Source organism: Lissotriton vulgaris, chromosome 12 (genome assembly GCF_964263255.1).
Source record: "Lissotriton vulgaris chromosome 12, aLisVul1.2, whole genome shotgun sequence".
NCBI lineage: Eukaryota > Metazoa > Chordata > Amphibia > Caudata > Salamandridae > Lissotriton > Lissotriton vulgaris.
In genome coordinates, this window is record NC_141700.1 from 166,546,514 (window position 1) to 166,572,877 (window position 26,364).

Genomic DNA, 26,364 nt, shown 5'->3' on the forward strand with positions numbered 1-26,364 from the left:
GGCTGTTGTAAATCTCCCGACGGTTGGTATAAGAAACCTATGCATTGCAGAGATTTACAACTATTGTTTGATTCGCAAAATTTGCAGGAATTCAGGTCACTTTCACAGGATTTCTCATAACGTAAATGCATAAACGTTTGCTACTTCCAAGTTGCATGTGACGACTTAGAGTGGTGGAAAATAGTGACGTAGCCTTGTGTAGGTTTCACCATATTTATTCATTTTACTTATTGGAAGAGTTTTATATAGCACTGGCTAGACCCGGAGGTATCGGAGCGCTTTACATGAGGATCAGCGAGTTGCAAGTTACAAAATTACATCAGTTACACAGTAAAACAAGGATTACTCGAGAATAGCAAACAAAGACACATAAAACAAAGTTACACAATAGAAGGAATTACCAGAGCATGATGTAACAGATACAAAACATCCCAAGGGGCAAAGAAGGTAATGGGTGAAAAGTAAAAAGGGGTAAGGACCATATTTACAAAACGCTCAAGAAATGGCGTAAACTAGTGATGTCTGAGGGTGTAACTTATGCACCTGTGCGTAGCCCACACCCGCTTGAGTTTTCTCTTAAGTGTCACTTCTGCGTGATCCCAAAAGAGTTATCGTGAAACTCTATACAAGTTAGGAGTAGACACGGTCTGATTAATTTGTTGGGAATTTCCCAGCATTTACAAGTGCATTTCTGTTACACTAACCTGCACATTACAATTACACTTGGAGGGCCCACACTGAACTACCACTGAAAGTGTGGCTGTCACCAACCATCGGTTATCACTGTGGTGGAGGGAGAAAGAAGGTCAAGAAATAAAAAATAAAATATAGCGAGAGAAGAAAGGTTTTATCAAGTTAATAAAAAAGTGTCAGCTTTCCTATCCCTAAAATGGTGCATTCTACTTAGCGCATGAAACAGGCCTATCGCGGCGAGGAATAGAGTTGTGAGTGTATTTTGTACGTGAATCCTTACAATAAAGGCTGTTCCTTACAACAACCAAACTGTTTGTGAAGGAAAGGTCAGTAAATACTCAACAGGTTGCCATAAGTACCATGGTAAGCAAAACTTTACAGAGTGGTAAGATACGCCAACATCACTGGATCGGGCACGAAGTATTGGAAAGATGAGTGTGGGTAAGGGAAGAAGAAGCTTTTGGAAAAACAGGGATCTAGGAATTAGATGATCTTTTTCAATTTCCTGACCATTTATCTCTCAGACATTCCCCTGCAACAACCACAAATACGTTTCTATGTAGCACTAATGAATGCAAAAGGTCTGCAGGTTGAACACAGTTTTTGTCTGCATAAATTACACCCCTGCATGAATATTGGCATTGTGTGCAGTTTTGTATGCTGTTTCAGACGTTTGCATGCGCATATAAACACAGATTTGTGAATTAGGCACTTCCTATCTGTATTAGTGCTTTTTTCATCATTATGGACTGAGAGCACATCTTGTAATCATAAACCAGCTCTGCTCAATGGCAATACTAGGCTTCCTCTGGGCATGCCACAGTGTGAACTCTTTATCACTTTGAGGCCTTGGTACGTTGACAACCTTCCTCCTCATTATTGACACTGTTTCGGGATATTTTTGTGGATGCCTAAAGCATTTTGGGTGTTGTAGTCTTGTTTTGCTTCCATTGAATTAATTAAATGAACACACCAAAAATAAATGATTTGTAGGTGAACTGGTCTGGGCAGGAGAGTGTCCATTTTGACCAGAAGTGAGGAGACTACTCTACGCCTGAATTCCTTTCACCTTATCACGAGCTAAGAACACATATAAAAGTCTTCTCTTTTTTCTGAGCATCAATTCAACTCTTTTTTTTTTGATTTTCAAAAAACCTTCATTTAAAGGAATATGCACAGTACAATTACATAATCACCACAAATGCAGAAGATAAGGCGCATCAAGACATTGCAGCACAGCGAAGAAGTTTCACGTTCATGTCACAATAGAGACCATGTCCTGAAGAAAAGCCAGAGACTCTTTGAGAGAGGGCAAGAGCAGAGACCCAGGGAAGAAAACCACATCTAGGGGAGGCAGGCAGTAAAGGCGGGAGGTCGTGTATCAGAAGGGACCAGCTTATGGGTCAGCACCGGCGGCCACCGCGGACGGGGAGCCGGCGGGGAGCGCGGGAGAGGTCGCTGACTGCTGAGATGTGCGGCTTGAGAGATAGGTGACTACTGGGCCCCATATATCTAGAGGACGGGTTTTAGCTGACAGGAGATACCAGAACTCAGATAGGAGGGTGTGGCAGCGAGAAGCGTCTTCTAGCCAGAGCGGTACCTTGGGCACGGGCCTGCGGCCCCAGCACATGGAAACCCTGCTCCTCGCCAGAACCAGCAGCATGGCCGTCAAACGACGGGAAGCGTCTGGGCAGAATTTAACAAAGCCCAGGAGGCAGATCGTGTGGTCAGGCTGTAATGGTGAAGAGGTGATTTCGGAGATGATTGCACAGACTTCCTGCCAATATGCCGAGATTCGGGGGCATAACCAAGCGAGATGAGCAAAATTGGCCTTGGGAGCGGAGCCGCGTAGGCATCTGTCTCTGGCCACAAGGCCTAATCTGTGGAGTTGGGCGGGAGTGCGATATAATCTGTGTATGTATTTGAAATGTATTAGACGTAAGTGGTAGTTGGGAGAGAGGCGCTTGATCTGAGTGCAGCAGTAAAGCCAATTCGCTTGGGAGATCTTGATTCCCAGGTCCTCGCCCCACGCAATACGTGCCTGATCGGTGGAAATTGAGGAAGCCGCTAGTGTGTAAGCATAGATCTTGGTGACCAGTTTCTTTGGAGAGGAAGAGGCATAAAGCATGTCAAGAGAGGCCAACGATGTGGGGATTGGGGAAAGGTGGAATGTAGCTTTGTGCAAGTCGCCCGGAGCTGGTAGAATAGCAGAGTATCCATGGGGCCAGCGGTGGGAGCGAGCGAGAAGAAGGTCTCCCCAGGGTACAGATCCGAAATTGTGAGGAGGCCGAGGCGAGCAGCATGTTTAGCCATCCCCGGCGACTGGAGCGAAGGGAAAGCGGGGTTGTGGGCGATGGGCATGGTGTGTGCAGAAAATAAATCCGAGCCAGAGATCTTACGGATGCCATCCCAGGCCCAGAATAAGGTCTTGACCTTATCAACTTCAGTGCGTAGAAGCTTCGCTGGGGCAAAGAGTGCGGTTGTGAGCGGCCACGGGGTTGCTAGGTCCGCTTTCACCGCTACATGAGGCTGGAACGGGGTAGGGTGGAGCCAGAAATGAAGAAAACTGGCCTGAGCGCTGAGAGCGGGGCTCCTAGCCCACCACACGACATCGGAAAGGTTAGAATATTATAAGCGATCCTGTATTGTCGTCCCGCCCAAATCAGAGTGATGAGCAGTGAGCGAACCCTGCGAAAAAAATGAGCAGTGAGAGGGATGCGGATGCTGACTAAAAGATATAGGAATTTTGGGAGCACCACCATATTTGCGATCACTATGCGCCCAGCCAAGGACAGCAGCAGTCGGTTCCAAAGGTTATCAACACCGCGACCGAAGTTGGCCCTCCAAAGCTCGTCAACATCCCTGCTCAACCAAATACCCAGGTACCTAGTTGGCTCCGAGGCCCACACAAAAGAGTAGTCAGAATCAAAGGGGGTCATGGCATCCGTGAGAGGGAATAACACTGATTTGTTCCAGTTAACCTGGATAGCGGAATAGCTACCACAGCGTATCACCTCCCGGACAAGAGGACTGAGGTTCTCCTGTGGGTGAGGAACATAAAGTATGATATTGTCCGCATACATGGAGACTAGTAAGGCCTGCGCCGCAAAGCCAATGCCTCTCTGAGTATGATGCTGCGGAAGTCGAGCCACAAGGGGCTCCATAGCGACAGCAAAAAGCATGGGGGAGTGCGGGCAACCCTGTCGGGGGATGGTGGTATGGTGGGCAAAGGTTGCATGGATGGATAATGAGCTAGGTAATGGGATGTGTGTGAAAGGAGCATGGCGATAGTCATGGAAACAATTCGACACAATATGAACATGCATATCTCGCAGTCTCTTAAATGCACCAATAATACAGATAATACTGGCCCCTTAGCGGGAAGATGCTTAACCTGAAAAAGAAACCTGAATGAGGACAAATCATGGGCAATTGACTGTGCAAAAACAAACAACAAGGCTATGGGAAATAGCCATGAACCCCAGGACCCAAAAGCCCATCCCCGGAAGCCCGCCAGAAAAACAAAAAACCCCAGAGCACCCCAACTCCGAGTCCGCACCCACACCAACCCCCCAATCAGGCTGTGGTACCACCCAAATCCACCCCAGGGTCCACTAACTTGGAGAGGGAGAAGTAGTGCCCATAATGGGAACTATCCCGTGGGGGCATGAAGAAGCCCAGCAAACACCCCTGCCTGAGAGACAGGTTGGCCAAGTTGTGGGAGTATGCAGACATTAGGGATAACCTTTAATGGAAAACAGAACTGTGCATTGAAGATAGACAAACAAATATAGGTGCCTCAGAGGGCCACAGCAACCCGAGGTCTAAATTGGTTGAACAGACCAGGGGAACATGTAAACCTGTGGATACCATCATGTAGGGCTAATAATAGGTCAGTCATTGTCACTGAGGTTCTCAGCAGCAGCAACCTGGGAATTAGCAGGTGAAGAGCGGTGAGACTTGTCAAGTTTTTTAGCAAACACCAGTGCCTCTCTAGGATCCGGGAAGGTGAGAGTGTTTGTGCCCTGTTTGATGCTCTTTTTGGCCGAGTATGCTAGTGAGTATGGGATCTCATGTTTCTGTAGGATCCGTTTGGCCAGCAGGAACTTACGGCGAGCTGCCTGAACTGTGATGGTGTAGTCCCAGTAGAATGAGAGGTTGTTGCCTTGGTGGCGAATGTCCCCTTTATCCCTGGCAGCCCAGAGGATGGCATCGCGGTCCCTGAAGTTCAAGATTTTGGCAATGATGGGAGGTACCAGCAAGCCAGGGGCCGGACGGGGGCCAAGGGAACGATGAAGACTGGCGAGAGAACGTCACCAAAGAGCTCCCGAGCTAGCTGTTCCACATAGTCCTCCATGCGAGAGATGTTTGTGGATTCGGGCACCCCTGTGATGAGAAGGTTACTGCGACGTGAACGCGCCTCCAAGTCCTCGTTCTTATTGCGTATAATGGCTAGTGGCTTGTCCATCTGCAGTGGTTTTTGACGGTCCTGGATGGCGGCGTCCTCTGCGTCAGACACCCTGGTCTCAACATGTAGGAGTCGGGCATCGTGGGAGTCAACTCGGGCCTTCACCGTGTCCACGCGGGCCGACAACCAATCCAACTGCATCGCTATGGTGGTGACCATGGATTTAACCTCCAGCATGATGGCCTTTAGATCATCCTCACGGGATAGTGCCATTTTGGTTGTAGCCAGGGGGTCAACGAGGTCCGCTCCGGCACCCTCCTGGCGCGTCTGGCGGCGTTGGTCAGATACAATCTTGGGATGCTTGGTGTCAGTTCTGCTCATGACCAGTGACATGGGGGATTGAGGCAGCCAACGGTAGGAGCAAGTGCCGCAGGGAGAGGGGCAGCCCAGGATAGACAAGATGCGGCCAGCCGGTGAAGGCCCTAGTGGGCTGCTCGTGGAAAGGGGGGAATCAGATGGCCTGATGGTCCGATTCCAGGCGGGTGCCGCAGACAGGTGATCACCCAGCCAGCATGGGGCACAGGGGTAGTGTCGGACCCCGGGTGAGCCGGTTGCAGCAGTCAGCCCCAATAGCAGGTGCAGCGGCAGAGGGTAGCGCCGATTCAGGCGTTGATAAACGGGCAGCTGAGCCAGCAGGAGGCGAGGTGGCTCGGTCAGGCTCTGGACCGGAGGCAAGCTGGGTAGTGTCACTGGCACAGACTTCAGAGGCATGCTGCAGGTCCAGGGCAGGGCACAGCTAGTGCAGCGTTGGAGGCTGCGCCTCAATCAGGTACTGCAGGAGGAACTTGCCGGTCTCTGTGGGGTGAGACGCCAGGCCGCACAAGCCAGAAGGGGATGAGGCAGAAGTCAGAAAGCAGGAGCAGCAGCGCCAGGCTGACACCAGGAGAGCTCCACGGGTCCACGGCAATGAGGGCGCCAGTGACCCCCAAGGCTGAGTCAGGAGTTGTCGGCCGCCGTTACTAGGGAGCCGGAGGACGCAGCAGGCAGGGGGCCGTGCGTGGTGGGGGGATCAAGGGAAGCGCGCCACCCACTTCGCCAGGCCCGATAGCAGAGGCCCAGACCCCGGGCGCAAGCGAAGGAGCAACTGCACCCGGGAGATCGTGGGACGAAGCAGGCGGTACGGCGAGCGCGCCCCCAGCCCCACCGCAAGACGCCCCAGCAGAAGCGAACCTACCGGCTCAGACGTCCGCAGGGTGGAGGCGCCGCCTCGGGAAGTATTCAAGTCCTGGTCCAGATCCCACAACCGGCTCCAGAAGGCCAGGATGTCCACGCGCGCCACAGAGCCCAGGCCCGCCCCTCACGCATCAGCAAATCTTGGCCCAGCAACGGCCCAGGGAGGCAGAAAAGGTCTTAAAATGCTCCGCCGGAGCAGGTGACGATGCAAGTTCAGAAGGCGGATAGTCAAATGCCTCCAGGATGATGTAGGATGATGAGCCAGACCGGCAGAGCTCACTCAGAGTGTGGCCATTTTGCAGCCGGCCAAGCCACGCCCCTCCTCCTATCAACCCTTATATAGCAGAACATCATTAAGACAACCTGGTTAGCATCTGATGCCTGAATGAAAAAGCTACTACAGACCACTAGTCATGAAACAGAGGCACTGACATAAAAACAAACCATGACAACTCTGCAGCCGAGTGCAACAAGATGCCCAATGGTAGAATGTCTCACAAAAATATGTAAATATTGAAAGAATTATGTATTTTAATCTGAGATAAGCCATGCACAGACTGCAAGTGGCGGAAGTTGAATTATAGAAGTGCCCCAGGATTCAGAAGGTGTTTGGGCATAATTTTTGCTCCACTCATGGCACTTCCACTTTAAAGAAGAGGCTGCAAATGCTTACACAGTACGTTCTGTTGTCTGATTTTGTGGGTGGATATTTCAGGTATATGTATTCTCTAGTGGGCGTTCTCCCATTTGCAGGGTGGCACGACCTTGTGCAAATTTCTGTCATTGCTGAGAAGCTCTTCGGAGATTTAATGACTGCGCAACACCTAGGAAGTGGCAAAAAGCTTGCCGCCATTAAGGGTGACTTTTAGCACAGGGTTTTGTCATATACTTCAGATGCCCGCAGGGGCGAGGAGGGCATCCTTACCTCCCTTCCAAATGTAGGCCAATCCATTTGCAGTGAAAAATAGTCGTGGTTGCAGCTGCTGAGCCGCCATTCACTACTCTGCTCTTTCCACCATAGCAGGTTTTCCACCCAAAAATCACAGTTTTGTACTGGCACAATTCTTTGGTTAATTGTCTGCAAAGCTCTAGTCTGCGCCAGATGCACCCATTGACAAAGCCCACTGATGCTGAACAGGACCATTAATCTTTTATTCAGAAATATCAGATACCTTTTTATGAGCCTCACCATAGGTGTTTGTAGTGTTTGGCGTGTTTGACTATGGATTATGATTCTAGTGCTTGTGACTCATCCTTAAGAATGCGCTCCACAAGTCGACCTGGGAAAAGGGCCAACCCATTTCTGACTCTCCAGAGATGGGAGAGCTCCTTTACACCTCTCATTCAGACGGAGATGGCTCAGCATCATGTCATTCTTGCAGGGCTTCAATAGTTTCTCTGCATCATGGGAAGCATCCATGCACTACCTGAGATCAGGGTTGGACTAGTAGCAGGAACACAGGTTGCAATGGTTTGGGAACACCCAGCTTCTTCCTTTGATGAGCCTCCCCTCACTCTCAAGCTATTTCATGTGAGTGTTTCTAAACTTGGACCGAGTTTGAAGAGTTAAAGACCCCAGTGTTACAATTCTCCAAGAACATGGACTTCCGCACCATACTTGGGGTTGTATGTGGGTTTGGTGTTTATGGTACTGGTTCTCCTCCCATGAGTGTCAGGCTTTTGGTCCCTGCTCCAGATGCTTTGACCTTAGAAGCAGTTGAGAAATTGACATTAAATATGAGTTCGTTTTAGATTGTAAAATCCTGTCTGATGAGGAGATGACAGGAAAGACGGTCTACGGGCACCAAGCTTTTTGATGGTTTTCTATATTTACAAATCAACCAGTGATTAAGATGCAGCCAAAGTGTTTTCTAATCCTTCTGCTGCAGAAACAGGAAGATAGGTTGTCCTCCACTTGCCTTCATTTCATACTGATGAGAGGCTGCATTTAGACTTGTAGTCTGATCTCATCACGGGAGGTGTGGTTTACTGGTTTCTTTCCAGATCCAATTTACCATTATTGGCGAGGTCCTCCTACTTCTCAGCAGTCAGGAAAGAGAGGTAACAAGGAATTTCCAAGCACAGAGTGAACATAACCTCTTCTGAGATAGCCTATTGGTGTAGATATTATATATAATTTGCCAAAGTCAAAACCTTTTCTAAATCTACCGTCTGATTGGTGGTCAGAGGCGGGACTCTTTGGAGTGGAGTGGATTTGTTGTTGAAAGCTTGGAGGCTAGGGGGACCAAAATGCTATATGCCTCCTAGCCAGATGCACACATTTTGTGTGCTGACCACAACAGTCTCGAAGATCCTGCCTGATCATATGTTGTAAAATTCAATAAGATTACTTTGGATTGGGTGAAAGTTTCCAAGTACATTCTTGCGACAGGGTAGTCGGGGGTGGATGTTGTGGCACATTTCAAAGGGTCTGGTTTAGCACTGAGAAGTTGCACCTGGATGTGAAGAATAGATTTTTTCCAGGCCGTGCGGGAAAAACGATTGGACATGCCTTTTGAAAGAAAGTATCTCTTTTGAGTTTGGGTAGGCAAGTTGCATGAGAAATGTTATTGGAGCAGGAACATCGGGCTCTCTTCCTTGAAGTTCTTTGCACACCAGCGTCAGATGTTCCCCCTTCACAATATTCAGTATCAAAGACTGACGAGGACTCAATTAAAACAGGTACACCAGTTTTTGTACCCCACATATGGAGAGGGATGGCAGGGCATCAACTAGCTGCAACTACCCAACCTCCTACTAAACCTCTGTATTACATCATTATTTATCCCCAATTCTTCTCCCCTGTTGTGTTGGGATGATCAAGTTCTTGACACAGTAGCAGGAGACAACATTTGGCAAGTGGATCTTAAAGACAATAACATGGGGGTAATTACTTCTGTTTTGAGAACAGTGGTTAACATTACTCTCTCTGTTATTCAAAGGCGCAATTAGAGGATCCAGAAAAACCATGCAAATTGAAATGTAGATACTACATCATTACTGTTGACATCTTAGAGAGACTCTTTACAGATTTCAAGAGCCCCCTTCACGTCTCTCTGGAAGCGATTGTGAGTTGTGGCCACTGGCCTTGTACACTGAGCTTGTATTTGTGCTCAGTTGCCCTTGCCTGGGGATGTGCTCTGCAAATACCCAAATACATGTACACCATGCTGGAAGGGGATATTTGTGAGGTTCTTCCTGGTCCCAAAAAAGTGAGAAGGCTTGTATCTCCATTTGAACAAGAGGCATTTGAGCACATTCTGCAAGAAAGAACATTTTACAATAGTGACCATGCAATCCCTGTATATGACAGACCTTAATCAGTCCTTTCTCATCTCTATCTGGAAATGCACAAGGGCATTCTCTGCTTCCTAATGAGAGAGCATTGCCATTGTTAAATAGTACCCTTCAGACATACCTCAGCCCGATGCATTGTAGCACCACATTGCAGTAGAGGACCAGGATTCAAGTTTTTCCCTAACTGGATGAAAGCTGGTCTATATCAGCTGTGCACTTGTTGTAGAGTCTCACCTACTAGAGCCATTTAAAGAGTTCCATGCCCTGTGCTTCTTTCTGAATTTGTGACTGCGTGCGCATTCCTTTGAAGTGGTTCCAATTTATAAGGGTTGTCGTGGACAAAGTTAAAGCCTTCACCTTTTATTTAAAAGGTAAATTTGAAAGCATTCAAAATCAGATTCAAATCTTTGAGCAGATTTCAAGTCTTCTGAGGATGTGCTATCTGGGCCTCTTTTCTTACAAGATACTGTCGAAGGAAATCAAATCAGATCTTCAGTCCGTTATCAGGCTTCGTTATGGTTTGCCTGCGCTTGGCTCTGGGTCTTTCTTCTAATCCTCCTGTTTTTAATGACATAATAGAGCAATTAAGGACTGAATTATGTTGCAGTGACCAATGGTATGCTTTGTGTGAAGTTTGTAAACCAACTTACATGGTCATCTAGAACAACTGAATATATTGTTACAGGATATTCATCATTTCAGTTGTTAAGAAGAAGGAAACCTAGGGCCAGTTTAACCATTGGTCGAATGGACAAGGAAATAAAACAGATGCTGGTGTAGAAGAAAGAAGAATTGAGAAAACTAGGATGATTTCAAGAGGAAACACCTCAGAAAATCAGAAGCATAAAGGCTGATTGTAGAAATGGGGCAGAAGGTCAAAATGAAAAACCCTTGAATGGTACCGAAAGGGTTGTTTGTTAATTCAGAACCAATGAAGTTCTGCAAGTGTGAAGAAATTCCATAATCGCGAGAGACGGTACAGTGTTGAACAAAGAAGGAGAGGTAGTTTGCAATCAAAGTTCAAGAGGAAATGTTTTGAAAAAAATGGAAAGTCAAGATAAAACATGTAAAACACACGAGGAAGAAATCAGAGGTTAGGTTGAGAATAGGAGAGTAAGGAGAAGAACCGAGCCATGTTAGTTCAAAGATTATGTAAAATATTAAGAGAATGTGCAATCTCACTTAAATATTGTTACTGAATTTACTTACAGCAAATTGCTTCACTTACGAATTAATGTGTCGTCACTGATGGTATTGTCCATAGACGTTAGTTGTTATATAGGTATATTATATGTAGGATATGTACGTTGTTAAGAATACATACATAAGTTGCATAAGAAAGAAGATTACTAGTATGAAATGTAGTAATTGAATATGTTCTAATTGATGTCATCATGGGTTGGAATGCTGGATGGGGACAGAAAGAGAGAAGGGTTTGCAAGAGGAGGCACTGGCCCTGAGGACTGCCTGTGGTGTTTTTGAATAAACTCGGTTTTAAATGAAGAGCATTAATTACAAGTCTTCATTGGTGCCCCACAGAGCGTCAATTTGATGAAAGAATACTCGACTGGGCCTTAGTAACATAAGCAATTTTTGGGTATGCGAAGCCCACCTGGATAAATAAGCATGACCTGGTCTTGGGCTTATAAAATTATCTTATCAGGCCTGTGAAGCTCAGAGTTATTATGTCAAGTCCTATCAGGCAGAGAAGAGTGGGTCCTAGTAGACAAGACCTCCCATATGCACTATCTGAATAACAGATGAACTGTAGGTTGCCTCCAAAGTCCCACGGACTACCCTCCCACTCATCCCTATCTCTCACGCCTCTCTTCGAGCATGATTTCTTTCCTGTGCTTTTTCAAGATTTCCATCCCGAAAAACCCACACTCTCCGCCTCTTCTGAGGGTGTCTTCTGTGTATACGAAAGCTCCCTCTTTATGCGTTAATAGCCGGCTCTCCCCTTCTTTCTCTCTTCCTCACATACTCTTTCTGCTCCTCTGTCTAGAGTTCATTCACTGCTCAGTGCACAAACTACCTATCCTTCTCTATCTTCCCTCTATCTATTCTGTGTAGCTCTCAATTCTATCTATTCACCATGCCACAGAATTCCACTACACAAATAAACCACACAATACCAACCCACACAATTCCACAGCTAACAATTCCAATTCAACCCACATAATTCCACACTCCATACATCCACTCCACTCCAAACAAAAATGCTTACCTAGAAGACATGCCATTTACAAAGCCAGTAGCTCTAACTCTTGCAAATGCGAGACCTATTGCATTGCAAATGCTTGTTTTATATTGGCGATGGTGCTGTACCACCCACAACATTTTGCAAAGACCATGTGAAGCCAAAACAAGTGTTGACAAAGCAAAAAAGCTGTCAGCCTATGCTAGACCTTTTGACTTTGCCAACACGTGTTACAAAGTCCTTTTTAGAGGCACCCGATACTTAGAATCAGTTATACAATATGTTGTTTTTGATACTTTTCATTTATTTAAAACATGTTTAGAATTAGTGGCTCTATTAGATGAAGTGGATGCATTCACTGCTTTTGTTATACATAGTCCTTTAAGACTGCAAGAATGTCTTCTTCCCGAATGAAAGTTAACAACACTAACGTGAACTTACCTTTGCAGCTTTAACATGGGTGATTATCATGATGTCTGTAACAGTGACGACCATCACAGGCCTTTCCATTTCTGCTATATCCACCAACGGGAAGGTGAAGTCAGGTAAGGCGCTATGTAGCTTTATTGCAAAATATGATTTTATAAAGGCAACACTACTATCTCAGTGAAAGAGAAATGGATGCTTTCGAGTTGTGGTCAAATGGCTTGGTATTTGAGGACCGACTGCTAAGAGTTGCATGTAGTGCTTAATTTGAGCCAGTGGGGCCCTCCGGCACTCATTTTGGGGAACTGGAAATTATTTTAAATTATCAGTCATTGACCGAGAGCAAGAGAGGGAAAAACAAACATTGAAGAAAGGAGGAAGAGAAAGAGGAATATAGGGCACACATGGAGTAAGAAGGAACCTGCAGGAGAGACATAAAGGTCAGGAAGTGTCTGCTCAAGGATTAAAGAGGCATGAGGTGGTTTCAATATGCATTCGGCGCGCCGATATTTAAGAGCACCGGCCGGGGGCTTCGGAGCAGGCTTTCAGCACCGGTACTCAATCCTGTACAAATTAAGCATAGTTTCTATGGGAACTGGAGGCAGTGTTTGGAAAGAGGTCCTTTCATCCTCACAACTTGATAAATGTGGTGCCATTTACCTGGGTAATACTTGTTGCTGCTATAAAGATCTTAGAAACGTCAAAAAACGCAATGTTAATCGGGATATACATATGTGGGGAGGTGCCAGAACTCACACGGATCATGATTCCATTCCCCTTCCTACCTCTCAACAATGGTAAGAAATAGCATAATATGTTCAGTATATATGGTTTGTGCTGTGGAATTTGTTTTTATGTCTCATTGTTTTTTCACCATAAACTTAATATAACCAAAAACCAGAGTACATGGGATTAAACATGTGCTGTAGTTTAAAATCCCATCAAAGAGATCTCATGACTATTAGGAGAGTTTTTTCCATGTGTTAAATATTGGTAACATGCAATCAGCGAGGCCTTAAACATGTTTTCTATTGTTAAGTTCGCTCTACAATGGTAACAAACCTCAATTTGACCGTTACATTGTAGTAATAAATGGGTGACTGCATTTATGTATATATTTGCCTTCGTACATGTCTTTGGGCCACACTGGTCCATTACCCCCACACTGGTCCATTACCCCCACACTGGTCCATTACCCCCACACTGGTCCATTACCCCCACACTGGTCCATTACCCCCACACTGGTCCATTACCCCCACACTGGTCCATTACATATATATTTAAACCAAAGCAGTGAAAACAAATGTGGCTCAATAACACGTTATTTAGAGTGACTGCACTAATAAACACACATTTATTTTTACAGTGCTAAGGTCACATTCAAGTTTAACACCACAGTAGAGCGATATTAACTGTACAAAAATATATTGATGTGTACATGGGAACAACTCTCCTTGTGGCCATGAGCCCTCTTCAGTGGGATTTTGGTCTTTCACCTTGCTGCAGAAACGTAACGCCTTCTACCCGGTTTTGGTAACATTTGTTTTTAAACGAGCACGACAAAATGCTATGGCATAAATCATATATTCAGATGTGCTGAATGTAATATATTTTTATTACCATTGTTGAGGGAGTGGAGGGACAGCGTGACCTACTTCAGTCTTATCTCTCATGGGTCATGGCCCCTCCCCACAGAGAACAAGGATAATAAATAGCATATTACACTCTGCACATCTATCTATCTATCTATCTATCTATCTATCTATCTATCTATCTATCTATCTATCTATCTATCTATCTATCTATCTATTTTCCACCCACCCCGGCCGCCCATGAGGGCGGGCTCCTGGGACACAGCATGTGAGCTTGCCCCAGGAGTTGGATATATATATATATATATATACACACATTGATTGCTTGAGCAGACCCTGGGGGTGGTGGTCCTCGGGCCTGTGGGGGGGCGTGCAACCCCACACTAAATAAAAAAAAGCCCCTGGGAGGTGGCGGTCCCCGGGGTTGCTGGGGTGTCCACCCAGCCCACCCATTTTATTAAATTAAAGCCCCAGGGAGGAGTGTCCCTGGGTGGGGGTTCAAACAACCCCCCACATTTTATTAAATTAAAGCCCAGGGACTTTCCCGCATTAATACTTAAGGAAGGCCCAGGGAGTTGGTAGTCCCCGGGGCATAATGAGCTCCAGGAGGGGGGCCCTCCTCCATTATTAAAACAAAGCCCCCGGGACCTGGCCCACCTGGGGCAGATAATGAACGAAGTGCAGGAGCCCATGCGTCATTTTTAAAACCTTTCAGCTGTATCCGCAGATCCTGCAGAAAATGTTTTTAAAAATGCTTTTTTGGGGACATGGGCGGTGTCTGTGGGATCCCCCTAAGAGGCTTAGGGGGTCAAGTTGTTTATACCCTGCCCCCCCCCCCTTTTTTTTACATTTATTGTGGGACTTGGTTCAACTGAGACCCCTTAAGGCTGGCAACACTTCCTGGTTGAAGTGTTGGCAGCCAATCAGATTTCAGTAAGGTTTCAGTAGGCTGTTGGGATCCCAGATATCCATTTTTTAAAACTTAAATATCTCTGAAAATACTGAAAGGATTTACACACAATTACAAAAAGCATGCTTTCTGGGACAACATATAGTTTTCTGCCAAATTTGGTGTACTTCCGTTCAGTGGTTCAGGCTGTAGTCATTAATAAATTAATTAATTAAATGTGGGTTTGTAATGCGCTAGAATCGACTCTCGAAGGAGTATCTCTGCGCAGTAGACCGCTGGGGAACCCATCCTGGCTTTCCCTGTGAGATGGTCCCTACTGGGTATCTCCAAGGTAAAACCAGGCATCCCCGGCGTATGTGGGGGGCCGTTGTGGAGATGAGGCAAGCTAATGCCCAGAGTTGCCAAGTGTGATCCCTGGTTAGAGTAGGCACTGAGGTGAGAATTATCGAGTCCGCTGACCCTGGTCCACGACCCTGCCGCGTCGGGAATTGATCTCTGGTCCCGGGCCGTCCTCTGCTCCTGGGTCTGCCGCCTCTAACCAGTGAGCCACACCACTCCACTCATGTTCAAAAAATTAAAAATCTCCATAGACATAAAATGGGGAAAACACGTTTTGGGATCTGCATTTTTTTCTCAGCCCCCACTTGACGGATCACCCCAAAACTTTCAACACAGCAGCTGAACCACCAAAGGGAAGTTTTGTGAAAGTGTCATGAAGATTCATCAACCGGCGCCAAAGGTATTGGCAAAACAAAGAACCCTTTTCCTATGGAACCTTTGGTCCTAACTATAACTAACTACTGGCGACCGCCAGTAGGTAATAAATATATTACCTAATATATTGTATATTTTCAATGAAAAAAACAAAGTCTACAGGGACGTTATAGCGTTATAGTTAGGAAATAGAATTAAGAAAACCTTGAAAATGCACTGAAACAAATAAAGGTTACAGGGATGTTATAGTTAGGAAATAGAATTAAAAGAAACTTAGAAATTCACTTAAAATACCAAAGCTTACAGGGACATTATAGTTAGACTCAGATTTCACTTGTACAAACCCATAGAAATTTAGCAGTTACAGTTACCTGTATTAACTATAAATTAAGCCCCTGCAATGCACTGCTTATGACCTCACGTATCACATCAACCATGACATGGCCAATGACATCACTGATGATGTTGAGCAGCCATCACAACGCGGGCATTACCACGCGCTGCCATTATGACGCTGCTTTTAGAACGTTTTCTATTCCAACACCTTCCCTACTGTAACATGGGCTGGAGTTGGAATAGAAAATTAAACTATTCCACTATCCAGTGCTTACAGCGCAAGTCGTTGTAATGACTTGCGTTGTAAAAACAGCGTTGTAATGGCACACGGGGTAAAAGCCCGCGTTGTAATGTCATACAACCCTGATGACACCTCAGATTACATCACTCAAGACATTACTGATGCCATCCTCCACAGAATCACTCACACACCCACTCACACCCCCATACAACCTCTCAAACACCCACTCCCGGCCCGCACAATCACTAATATATCTATTCACAGACCCCTTTATCTACTGACATACCCGCAGCCACTCACTTGTACAGCCACTCACACAACCACTCACCCATACAGTCACCCACCCAGCCCCTCACTCACCCATACAGCTACAAATAAAGTTACTCACTCACACATACAGCCAATATTGACCAAGAGAACATGTTTTCTCGAAATGTGTTGAGTGTTTTACTGCCTGCACATTAAATTTATGAAGATCACTACTGGAGAGCACATGTGTTTCTCCGAGCTTCCACCCCTCTTGAAGCTTGGTGGTGCTTTGATCAGAATATATGATTCCTTGAACACTTTAAAAATCTTGTTTAATTACAATACATGCTTTTATGACTGTGCAGCGAATCCACGCCTTGGTCCCAGACGGTTGTAAAGGCTGATGTCCTGTGATTACATACTCTGCAGTGATGCAGGGCAAGTTTGTACTCAGTGATGGGGCAAAAACAACATTGGGGCCCACCGGGTGGGGCGGGGGGGGGGGGGGGGGACAGCACCGACACAGACTCCGATTAAGGTGTGACAAAGGGCGCTTTATTGGAAGCAGGTGCACCTCACAAAATGATCCCTTGGCCTGTGCCGTACAAAATTATGCCTCGCTAAATAACAACTTCCTAACAGGATCCCCCACCCCCTCCCCTAAACATGGTTCCCCCAAACACCAAAACATGAACAATTAGCCAAAGTAAACTTGCCTCCCTACCTAACTAAATAATCTGTTGCACTTATCCCCCCTCCCTTCAGAAAACAGACCTCCTAAATTCTCCCAGCCCTTAGGGAAAACCGCCCCATTGGTGACTAAACAACACACCAGCATCTGTTCCAGCGCCAAAAACCCATACAGAACCCCCCCCCCGATTCACCAGCTCCCAAAAATCCGTCCACCTGTCCTCACCACCAACCCCCTACACCATACCTCCCTACATCCCCTTCTTGCCACCCAGAAAGGTTAGGCGGATGGGAAAAATTGAAAACGCCCCCACAGTCCCCAAGCCGGTTGCTGTGTCACTGCCACCAAAATGGTGGACAGTGACCTAAAATGGCCGGTTTTATCCCCCGTAGCCCAACCCAACTCCCAGCCCAAGGAAAACTACCCAGCCCAAAACCAGCCCACTTACCCCACTTACTGTGCTGGCTACTACCCCCCCCCCCCCCTGGGCCCCCCAACCGCCCCCCCCCCCCCCCGGGAGGAACAGGCCTCCCTCCGGTCGGAAGCCCCTCCCAAAGCCCTCTTTGCACCAATCTACCAAAAAATTTGATGCAACCAAAGAGTGCACAAATTGCATTTTTCTACTAGCAGATGTTGAATGTGTTGCTTTTGGTTTTTTTTCCAAATGTTTTTGTCATTAGTGGTACTCTTGTCACATGATTCCAGTGCTACAACATCAGAAATAGGAGATCATCAGGAAAGCACACCTCAATCCTTTAGTAACAGGCTGAAACAACATTATCAATGGTCCCTGCATGGATTATATCGTTACGCAGGGGAAGCAGGTTATAAAAACAATAAGTAATTAACTATAAACAATTGAACATTGCGAGTTCTCTCAGGTTCCTAATCAGCTATCCATGATGTGTGGGCATCCCTGCTGCTATCCACCATGCCAGATGAGGATCACTGACATAATATCGATAACATGAATATCGATGTAGCAAAATATAGAGTAAAAAATATAGAATACAAAAATATCGAACTCCTATCTCCAAACAGGTAAGTACCAAAATATCGAATCAAAAGTATCGCTTTAAAAATATAGATAGTCAAAATATCGATTTTTTTAAAATGCTTTAAAGTAATTAAAAATTATTGAAGCATTAAATATAATTAAGTTAAACAAACTTAAAATACTTAAATAACCTTAAAATTAATAAATAATTAATCTAAGTTTAAAAAAAATATACAAATTGATTTATTAATACATATATATATATATTAACATAATATTGATAAAAAACATAAAATATTTTTACCGTAGGATAGCGGAAAGGGTAAAATGTGCTATTCCCACTTCAGAGAGTGAAACAGCAGGGAAAGCGTTAGATAGCGGGAGGGTAAAAATTACTATTCCCACTCCAGTGAATGCAAAAGTAGGGAAAGCGTTGGATAGCATAGGGGTAAAAATTACTATTCCCACTCCAAAGAGTGCAACAGTAGGGAAAGCGTTGGATAGCGGGAGGGTAAAAATTACTATTCCCACTCCAAAGAGTGCAACAGTAGGAAAAGCGTTGGATAGCGTAGGGGTAACAATTATTATTCCCACTCCGGAAACTGCAACAGTAGGGAAAGCTTTGGATAGCGTAGGGGTAAAAATTACTATTCCCACTCCAGAGAGTGCAACAGTAGGGAAAGCGTTGGATAGCATAGGGGTAAAAATTACTATTCCCATACCAGAGAATGCAACAGTAGGGAAAGCGTTGAATAGCGTAGGGGTAAAAATTACTATTCCCACTCCAGAGACTGCAACAGCAGGGAAAGCGTTGGATAGCATAGGGGTCAAAATTACTATTCCCACTACAGTGAGTGCAACAGTAGGGAAAGCGTTGCATAGCGTAGGGGTAAAAATTACTATTCCCACTCCAGAAAGTGCAACAGTATGGAAAGTAAATACTTCATATATGAATACAAATAAATTAAATATTAATACCAATTACAAATTAATTAAAAGTAATTAACAATTTTATATGATATAATAAATAATCAATTAAAAATACAAATAAAAATTAATTATTAAAAAGTATTACCTATTAATAAAAATGATTTAACAAATAACAATTAATTAATTAACAATTAAAAAATAATTAAAAATTACAACGAAAAAAATAAACAAATTAAAATATTTAATTAATTACAATTAGATTACTTCCCACCCTATTCCCCTATAAACCCCCAACCCGCAACAGAAAATAAATTAATACAATTAACAGAATTATCAATTATTCAATTAATTAAAATTAATTACCAAATATATTTTAATTAATTACCAATAAAAAATTTAAATAACAATTCAAAATAAATACCAATAAATAAATTTAAATTTGTAATTATTTATAATTAAATTACTTCCCACCCTATTCCCCTATAAACCCACAACCCGCTACAGAAAATAAATTAATGAAATTAACATAATTATCAATTAATCAATTAATTAAGATTAATTACCAATTATATTTTAATTAATTACCAATTAAAAATTAATTAACAATTAATTCAAAATAAATACCAATAAATAAATTAAAATATTTAATTAATTATATTTAAATGACTTCCCACCCTATTCCCCTATAAACCCACAACCCGCTCCTGAATTATATTACGCAAAAATTAAATACCATAAAATTAATTATTTAAAATAATTCATAAAATAAAAATACACTTTTAACACATATACCAACATAAAAAACACTTACATATTATTAAAAAATAAATATTAACTTACTTACCTCAAATTCGATATTTTTGTTGTCTATATTCTGTCCATTCTATATTTTTGTTGTCTATATTCTGTCCATTCGATATTTTGTCCATTCTGTTTTTTGGATTCGATATTACTGCTATTCTATTCGATATTTTTGTAGTCTATATTTTCTCCATTCGATATTGTGTCCATTCTATATTTTTAATTCCATATTAATGCAAATCGATATTAAGAACTCAATATTTTGAGTGTATACCACCAGATGAGTCCCTGGCATTATGTGAAAGTGCCACATCTAAGGAAAGGAGCATAATGATGGGCGGCGTAAGGGCTATATCCTGTGTGTGTGTGTGTGTGTGTCCTAGGAGGCGGCAGGAAGAACAAGTGTCTTCTAGGTATGCAGATTATGTGTTCAGGCGTTGCCAATGATTGGGAGGGTAAACTCCAGGGCAGTCATGCAGGACTGGGGCATGGGAGTAATGTGGATATAAAGAAAGTCCTTGGTAGCACCCGCTGAGCCAGTCCTGGCCTATGCGGAAGATCTGACTGTCATTCAAGGGGGTTGTATGTCGGGTGTGGCTTCCACTGTGAGTAAGAAGGTTTCCCAGCACTGGCCTCATGTCTGGGAGAGCCTCTCTTGTGAAGCAACCTGAGTGTTTGTGTTTCGTTCCTGGTCCAAGTCAGCACACCACTTATCCGCTGCTGCATGTCTGGGAGGGGGGCAGAAGATTTCCATACCATGGTGATACATGTTTATTGCTCATCGTTCAGGGACACAACCCCAGGAGGCATGATTCAGGTATGGGGGTGAGAGTGTGTATCATCATGTCAGCCACCAGTGCAGTTATCTTCGCCCAGGATGGTTGCAACGAAGGGCATGCCCAGACCATATGGAAGAAATCCTCATTTCATAGTTTGCATCTGGGGTATTCTGGGGAGACAGCCGGAAACATGTGCTGGATGCTGTTTGGGGAGAGATAAGTGTGGTGAATAAAGTTGAATTGTGTTTTGCAGAACCTGGGATTGTGGGACACACTCTGTGTCATCTGGAGGACATGGAATGAAGTCCCATGGTTAATGGTTGATGGAGTACTTCGTCCTACTGGGCACGTGCCTTCACAGTGTGATCTGCTGGGGGAGCGTTGTGTACAAGATCATGAAGGAGTGACAGGTGCAAGTAGCAGATAGAAGGTCGTGTAGCATCGGGGAAATGAGGGGTTCGGAGTCATCTGCTTCCACTTCTCCTGGATAACATTACAGAGAACCCAGTGTTTTTTAGGAACTGTCCATCGTTCAAACCATGTGTCTCCACTAGGTCCTGAACGGACATGAGCGTGCCCTCGTTGTAGCGTTGTAGAGGATGCTGAGCGGTGTGAGCACCACATTGCTTCAAGGAGCCGGGTCAGAGCATTATGCTGCCCTGTGTAGTTTCGACAAATCCCAAATACCAATTGCCTAGGAATATGGAATCATGAAGCCCTTGGGGTGTACATATGTGCGCCAACAATGGCATGCTCCCACCATCTGTCTGAACTCATGTCGTGTATGGGATGCAGAATCGGACAGCCAGGTGTAGGTGCTCATGTCCTTGTGTAGGGCGTGCATCACAACATTCTTAGGATTATTTTGATTGCATAACCACACCATCGGCCACTGCATCTCTGCAGCGGTGTAATAGAGCTCAAAGTGGGTGCCCCTAATCTGCCCTCACTGAGTGGGTGTTATATTGTGTTCAAGGCAACCCGACGTCCCGAGCCTCATATCAGTTCGAGCAGTTCAACTCCTGGAAGAAGCTCCTAGGGAGCATACTTGGGAGGGCATCAAAGAAGTACAGCAGTTGGGGGAGACCCAACTTTTTAGATATCACCGCCCAGACCAGGTGGAGATAGAGGGAGTGCATACCAGAAAGGCAGGTGTTGTCATATGGATCTTGTCCAGATTTCCCTCTTTGAGGTCGTGTTGCTTTTGCTTTGATGCATCAGTTTGAATGTTTGGGTAGAATAATGCTGCCTCAAGGGCAACGTCCATTTAATCTGGAAAACTGTAATGTGTGTCATATCAACTGCAACTGAAAAGTGCTTTCAAGGTGAACCTGGAGGTGGGCAATGATGCAGAAAAGCTATGATTGGTTGTGGGTAATAGTTTGAAACATCACATAATACTATCAAAACTCCTCCAAACTTATGAAGTTATCTTTCAAATTAGCCTTATGACCCATGTCTAGTAACACTTCTGTTACATATAAAGGTCACAAATATTGCTGGAAAATATGGTGGAAAAAATATCTACTTTAAATGCTAAAAATGTAAAGTACAGTGGACAAAAATGTCAAAGTTACATATGTAAGTATATACATATAAGAAATATTTAACATTTTATATATATAATATATATTAATATATGTAATATTTTCTTCAATCAAAAACAAAGAAATACACAAATAATAAAACAATATATCAATAAACAAAAATATTTACATAATTCTAAATACATTTTATCAGAAATAGTAATAAAGAAATCAAATCAAATTAAAAAAACATATGATATGTATGATAAAAACTGAATACAAATAGAAGTTATACAATATAACTAATAAAACATTAAACTTAAATTACAAAACTACCTTACTCAAATTAATATTACCCAAGTTAAAAAATAAAACAACTATACATTTAAAATTAACATATTCTATAAAATACATCATAAAATATATCTAGAAAACTGTAACAAATAACATATAAAAACAAAACAAAAAATAGCCAAACTTCAAAAATACTAATACAAATTATACAACTATGATGAAAACTAGATATATTTCAAAAAAGGAAAATAAATTACAATTCAATCTCACAAGAACATAAAAAGTGAAATAAAAAACAATTACTTAAACTCTATTAAAATAAAAATGTAAAACACATAAATGGAACAAATTTAGCACTACAACTCCTAACATTAAAAAGTTAAAATTAAGAGAAATAAAATTTGCTATCCCTACTTCAATCTAAGTAACAGCATGGAAAGTGTTGGACTTTGGAAGAGTGGAATTTACATTTTCTTCTCCAACGTAAGCAGCAGTGGGGAAATTGTTGGAATCTTGAGGGGTCAGATTTACTGTTCTCACCTCAATTTAAAGCAATAGGAAGCACATGGTTGGACTTTGGAGGGGTCAGATTTACTATTCCCACTCCAACCAAAGCAACAGCAGTGAAACTGTCACGATTGTCGAATTCCTCAGGATCAGGGCGATGCTTAAAGGGGTCCACCTCCTGATTTCCCCACACTCTGACTATAGGTACAACCACAGAGCATAGAGGTAATCAAGCAAGGGATGGGAAAGGGAAGGAGCAGCAACGGAAGGATACCTGAAACGAGAAGGTTAAAAGGTTAGCATTCATTAAGACTGACTACTCTCATATAGTCTCGCTAGGAATAACACACACCTATAAAAGTTTCTTCCAGAGGTGAACCCTTCCTCCTCGTCGTGGTGCAGTAAGATGCGTCTCTATATCACCTTGACCAGAACACTTCTACAATGCAAATTAAAACATTAGCATCATCCTAAATCATCCAAGGTATAAGGAAGTCTTAACTCTCCACATAGGTACCCTCTCTTGCATTCCCAGATATCCAAAGAATACATTCTCTCAAAACAAATAAAGGCCTGGGATGGAATTAAGAAAATAATAAAGAGTCTGGTCGTTTTGAAACAGGGATCATTGCTACTCCTAATAGTTTCATCAAAATTAAAGGTTCTCCACAGTCCTACTAACTTGCCCAGCAATACAGTTTTTGTAGAACAATGGCAGTTTATAATAGCACAAAAAATAAATCAAACAAAATTGCACTGTTTGGGAGTCCTGGACAACTCTATCAGGATGACGGAAGAAGTACCCCCAACCTCTCAACACAGTCTGAACCGTAGAAAAAAGGGAGTCCTGCAATCTCTATCCTTACGACGTACTCCGGGATAAACTCAGCACTCTGGAATAAGCCCAACTGTTCCGTGGCGATGCAACCTCCGGGAATTGAGATCACACTTTGTCGAACCCAAAGATCCTCAGTCCTCGAGAATCCTACCCTGCCTCTGATGCAGCCGCAATCGGAAAGGAAATGTCCAAAACAATCCTTGCTCAGCCGAGCAAGGTCACAAGGTGAGCTCCACCCTCAACGCGTCTCCGCCGAGAACGTGGAAGCAACAGTAGAACGAATCAAAACACGAATAACAGAGCGGACGGCTCTGTACAGTTCTTCGTGTCTCCGCCGAGAATGCGGAATCTACAAGAACATAGTCGGTACCCAGAAAAGCAGAGCGGACAGCTCTGCACACCAAACTCGATATGGACATCAAGAAGGAATCACGTACGGCGCTGCCTGCGCGGTACGCGATTAAATACGGTCACTCCTCCCACAAGGAAGGTCATCTGGGACTTGTAGTTCAGCCGCTTCGCCAATAAGGTAGGCACCCAGAATCAATTCCTGACAGAAACTGATGGACTTTGGAGGGGCCAGGTTTACTATTCCAATTCCAACCTACACAACAGTAGGGTAAGGGTTAGAAAAATATATAATGTGTAATATAAAAATACAATGTAAAACCACAACATAAACATTAATATTATACAACATATCAATTGAAAATACTTCCAAAATACAAATATACATGATAAACAATACAATCAACAAACATGAAATGGAAAAATACTATATATATATGTATGTATTTGTGTGTATATATATATATTCACTGAAAAAAGCATAGGTTTCAGGCAGGTTATAGTTTGAAATTAGCATTTAAAAAACCTTAGAAATTCACTGAAAAAAACAAAGGTTTCAGGGACGTTATAGTTAGTTGGACATTTCACTCGTATAAAACCAGAGAAATTTCGCCCATATAGTTAGTTCAGCTAACTATAACTCGTGCCCCCACAATGCACAGCTGATAACATCACATATTACATCATTCATGACATGGTCAGTGACATCACTGATGACATCACTGATGACATCATCCAGTCACTGTGTGTTTCTTTAAAGTTTAAATATGTATTATATATATGCCAAGGTGTATTGAGGAATGATTGGGTGTATAAGTGTCTGGATGGAGGATTTAGTAGGTGCGTGACTGACTGTTTAAGTGAGTGATTACATGTGTCTTACTGAATGCATGGGTTAGTGACTAAACTGCATGAATGTCTGTATCAGTCTGTCTGTTGTTGTATAAGCTGCTGCATGGGTTGATAAGCAGCTACATGAGTGTCTATATGGGTTGTCGATTGATTGCCTGAGTATTTGTATAGGTGTGTGTGGGTCGGTGGGAGGTGTGTGACTCTTTGCATGGATGTTTGAGTGGTTGATTCACTGGGTGTATGGGTTCAAGAGTGCATGTGGAAATAGCTGTAAGGGTGGGTTAGTGTGTGTATGGGTGTGTTGGTGAGTGAATAGATATCTCAGTGGTACATGTCCAGGTAAGTACATATGTCAAGTCAAGTCAAACAAGCTTTATTTCGTGTAAATATCATAAAAGCAATAACGGATTCAATATGGGAAAGGGAAAAAAGAATAGGAGCAAACAACACAGTTCTCTCAAATTCAATGGAATTTGTAACTTGATAAAAACATAAATTATAAAGTAGTTAAAAACATGCAGCACAATACAACCTAGATCAATGAAAATTAAAGTCGTTGAAAAGTATTCTAGATGATCAGTACAGTTAAAAAGATCAATTTAAAACAAAAAGGACAATTTAAAAGATAAGAAGTTCATTATCCAATTCAGGAGGTAGCATAGTGATGATCGATCTGACAATGCATGTACATTTAGACACTAAATCAGTTTTTGGAAGCCATTCGCATGGCCCTATGCCTAATTGACCATGCTCGACCCAAAACCTTTGCAACGGCACAAACATATAAGGTTCTTGGGTCTGTTCTCAGTATGCGAAGGGCATCAAGATGATTAGTGGTGCCTAACTGCTTACAGATAGGCGCAAGCAAACTAGACCTAGTGCTGGCATGAGCAGGACAGGCAAACATGAGGTGTGCAATGCTCTCATTTGGGTTCCCACAGGACGGACATTCTGTGGTGGTCTGATTACATGTACGCCACTTCATAGTAAATTCGGCAACTGGAATTGTGCCAAATCTAAATTGGATGTATAAAGTCCTGTCTCCTGGGATCTGGATCACATCTAGGTAAGGTTCAAATACTCTAGATGATTTATGATAAATAAAAACTCCTCCGTAAGCCTACCTAGAATTAGGGTACTAAGATCTCTAACACCTATCCACTTCCAGTAAATGTGTTTAAGCTCTTCTTTTGTCAGGGGGTTTTGAGAGGCCCATGATTCTTTAAATCCCAAGGTTAGCAGCAGTGCCTTAACATTCGCGATCCATTTTATTTTATTGCCAGTATCCAAGGTCACTATCTCAGTAAAAGCGTTTGCATAACTTGCAAGTTCCGAGGTGTGCCTAAGGCGTGCCCAATATAGCAAAGTGCGAAGTTTTGCCAGATCTTTAATATGATGCCTGCCCAAGTCATATAACAAGGGGGTTATAGGTGTTCCCTGGGGTAGCATAGGGAGGTCCCTAAGGAACTTGTTTTCCGAACTACCAAGGTCATTAAGATTGT

The 26,364-nt window shown here is 43.4% G+C and overlaps 1 protein-coding gene across 1 annotated transcript in view; it reads left to right on the forward strand.

Moving 5' to 3' along the window:
- Window positions 1-26,364, forward strand: part of SLC12A3 (solute carrier family 12 member 3) — a 231,757-nt gene that overhangs the window by 20,679 nt on the left and 184,714 nt on the right. Inside the window, exon 4 of the mRNA XM_086947698.1 lies at window positions 12,281-12,376. Coding sequence (XP_086803824.1) covers window positions 12,281-12,376 — 96 coding nt within the window. The remainder of the gene's footprint in view (window positions 1-12,280; window positions 12,377-26,364) is intronic.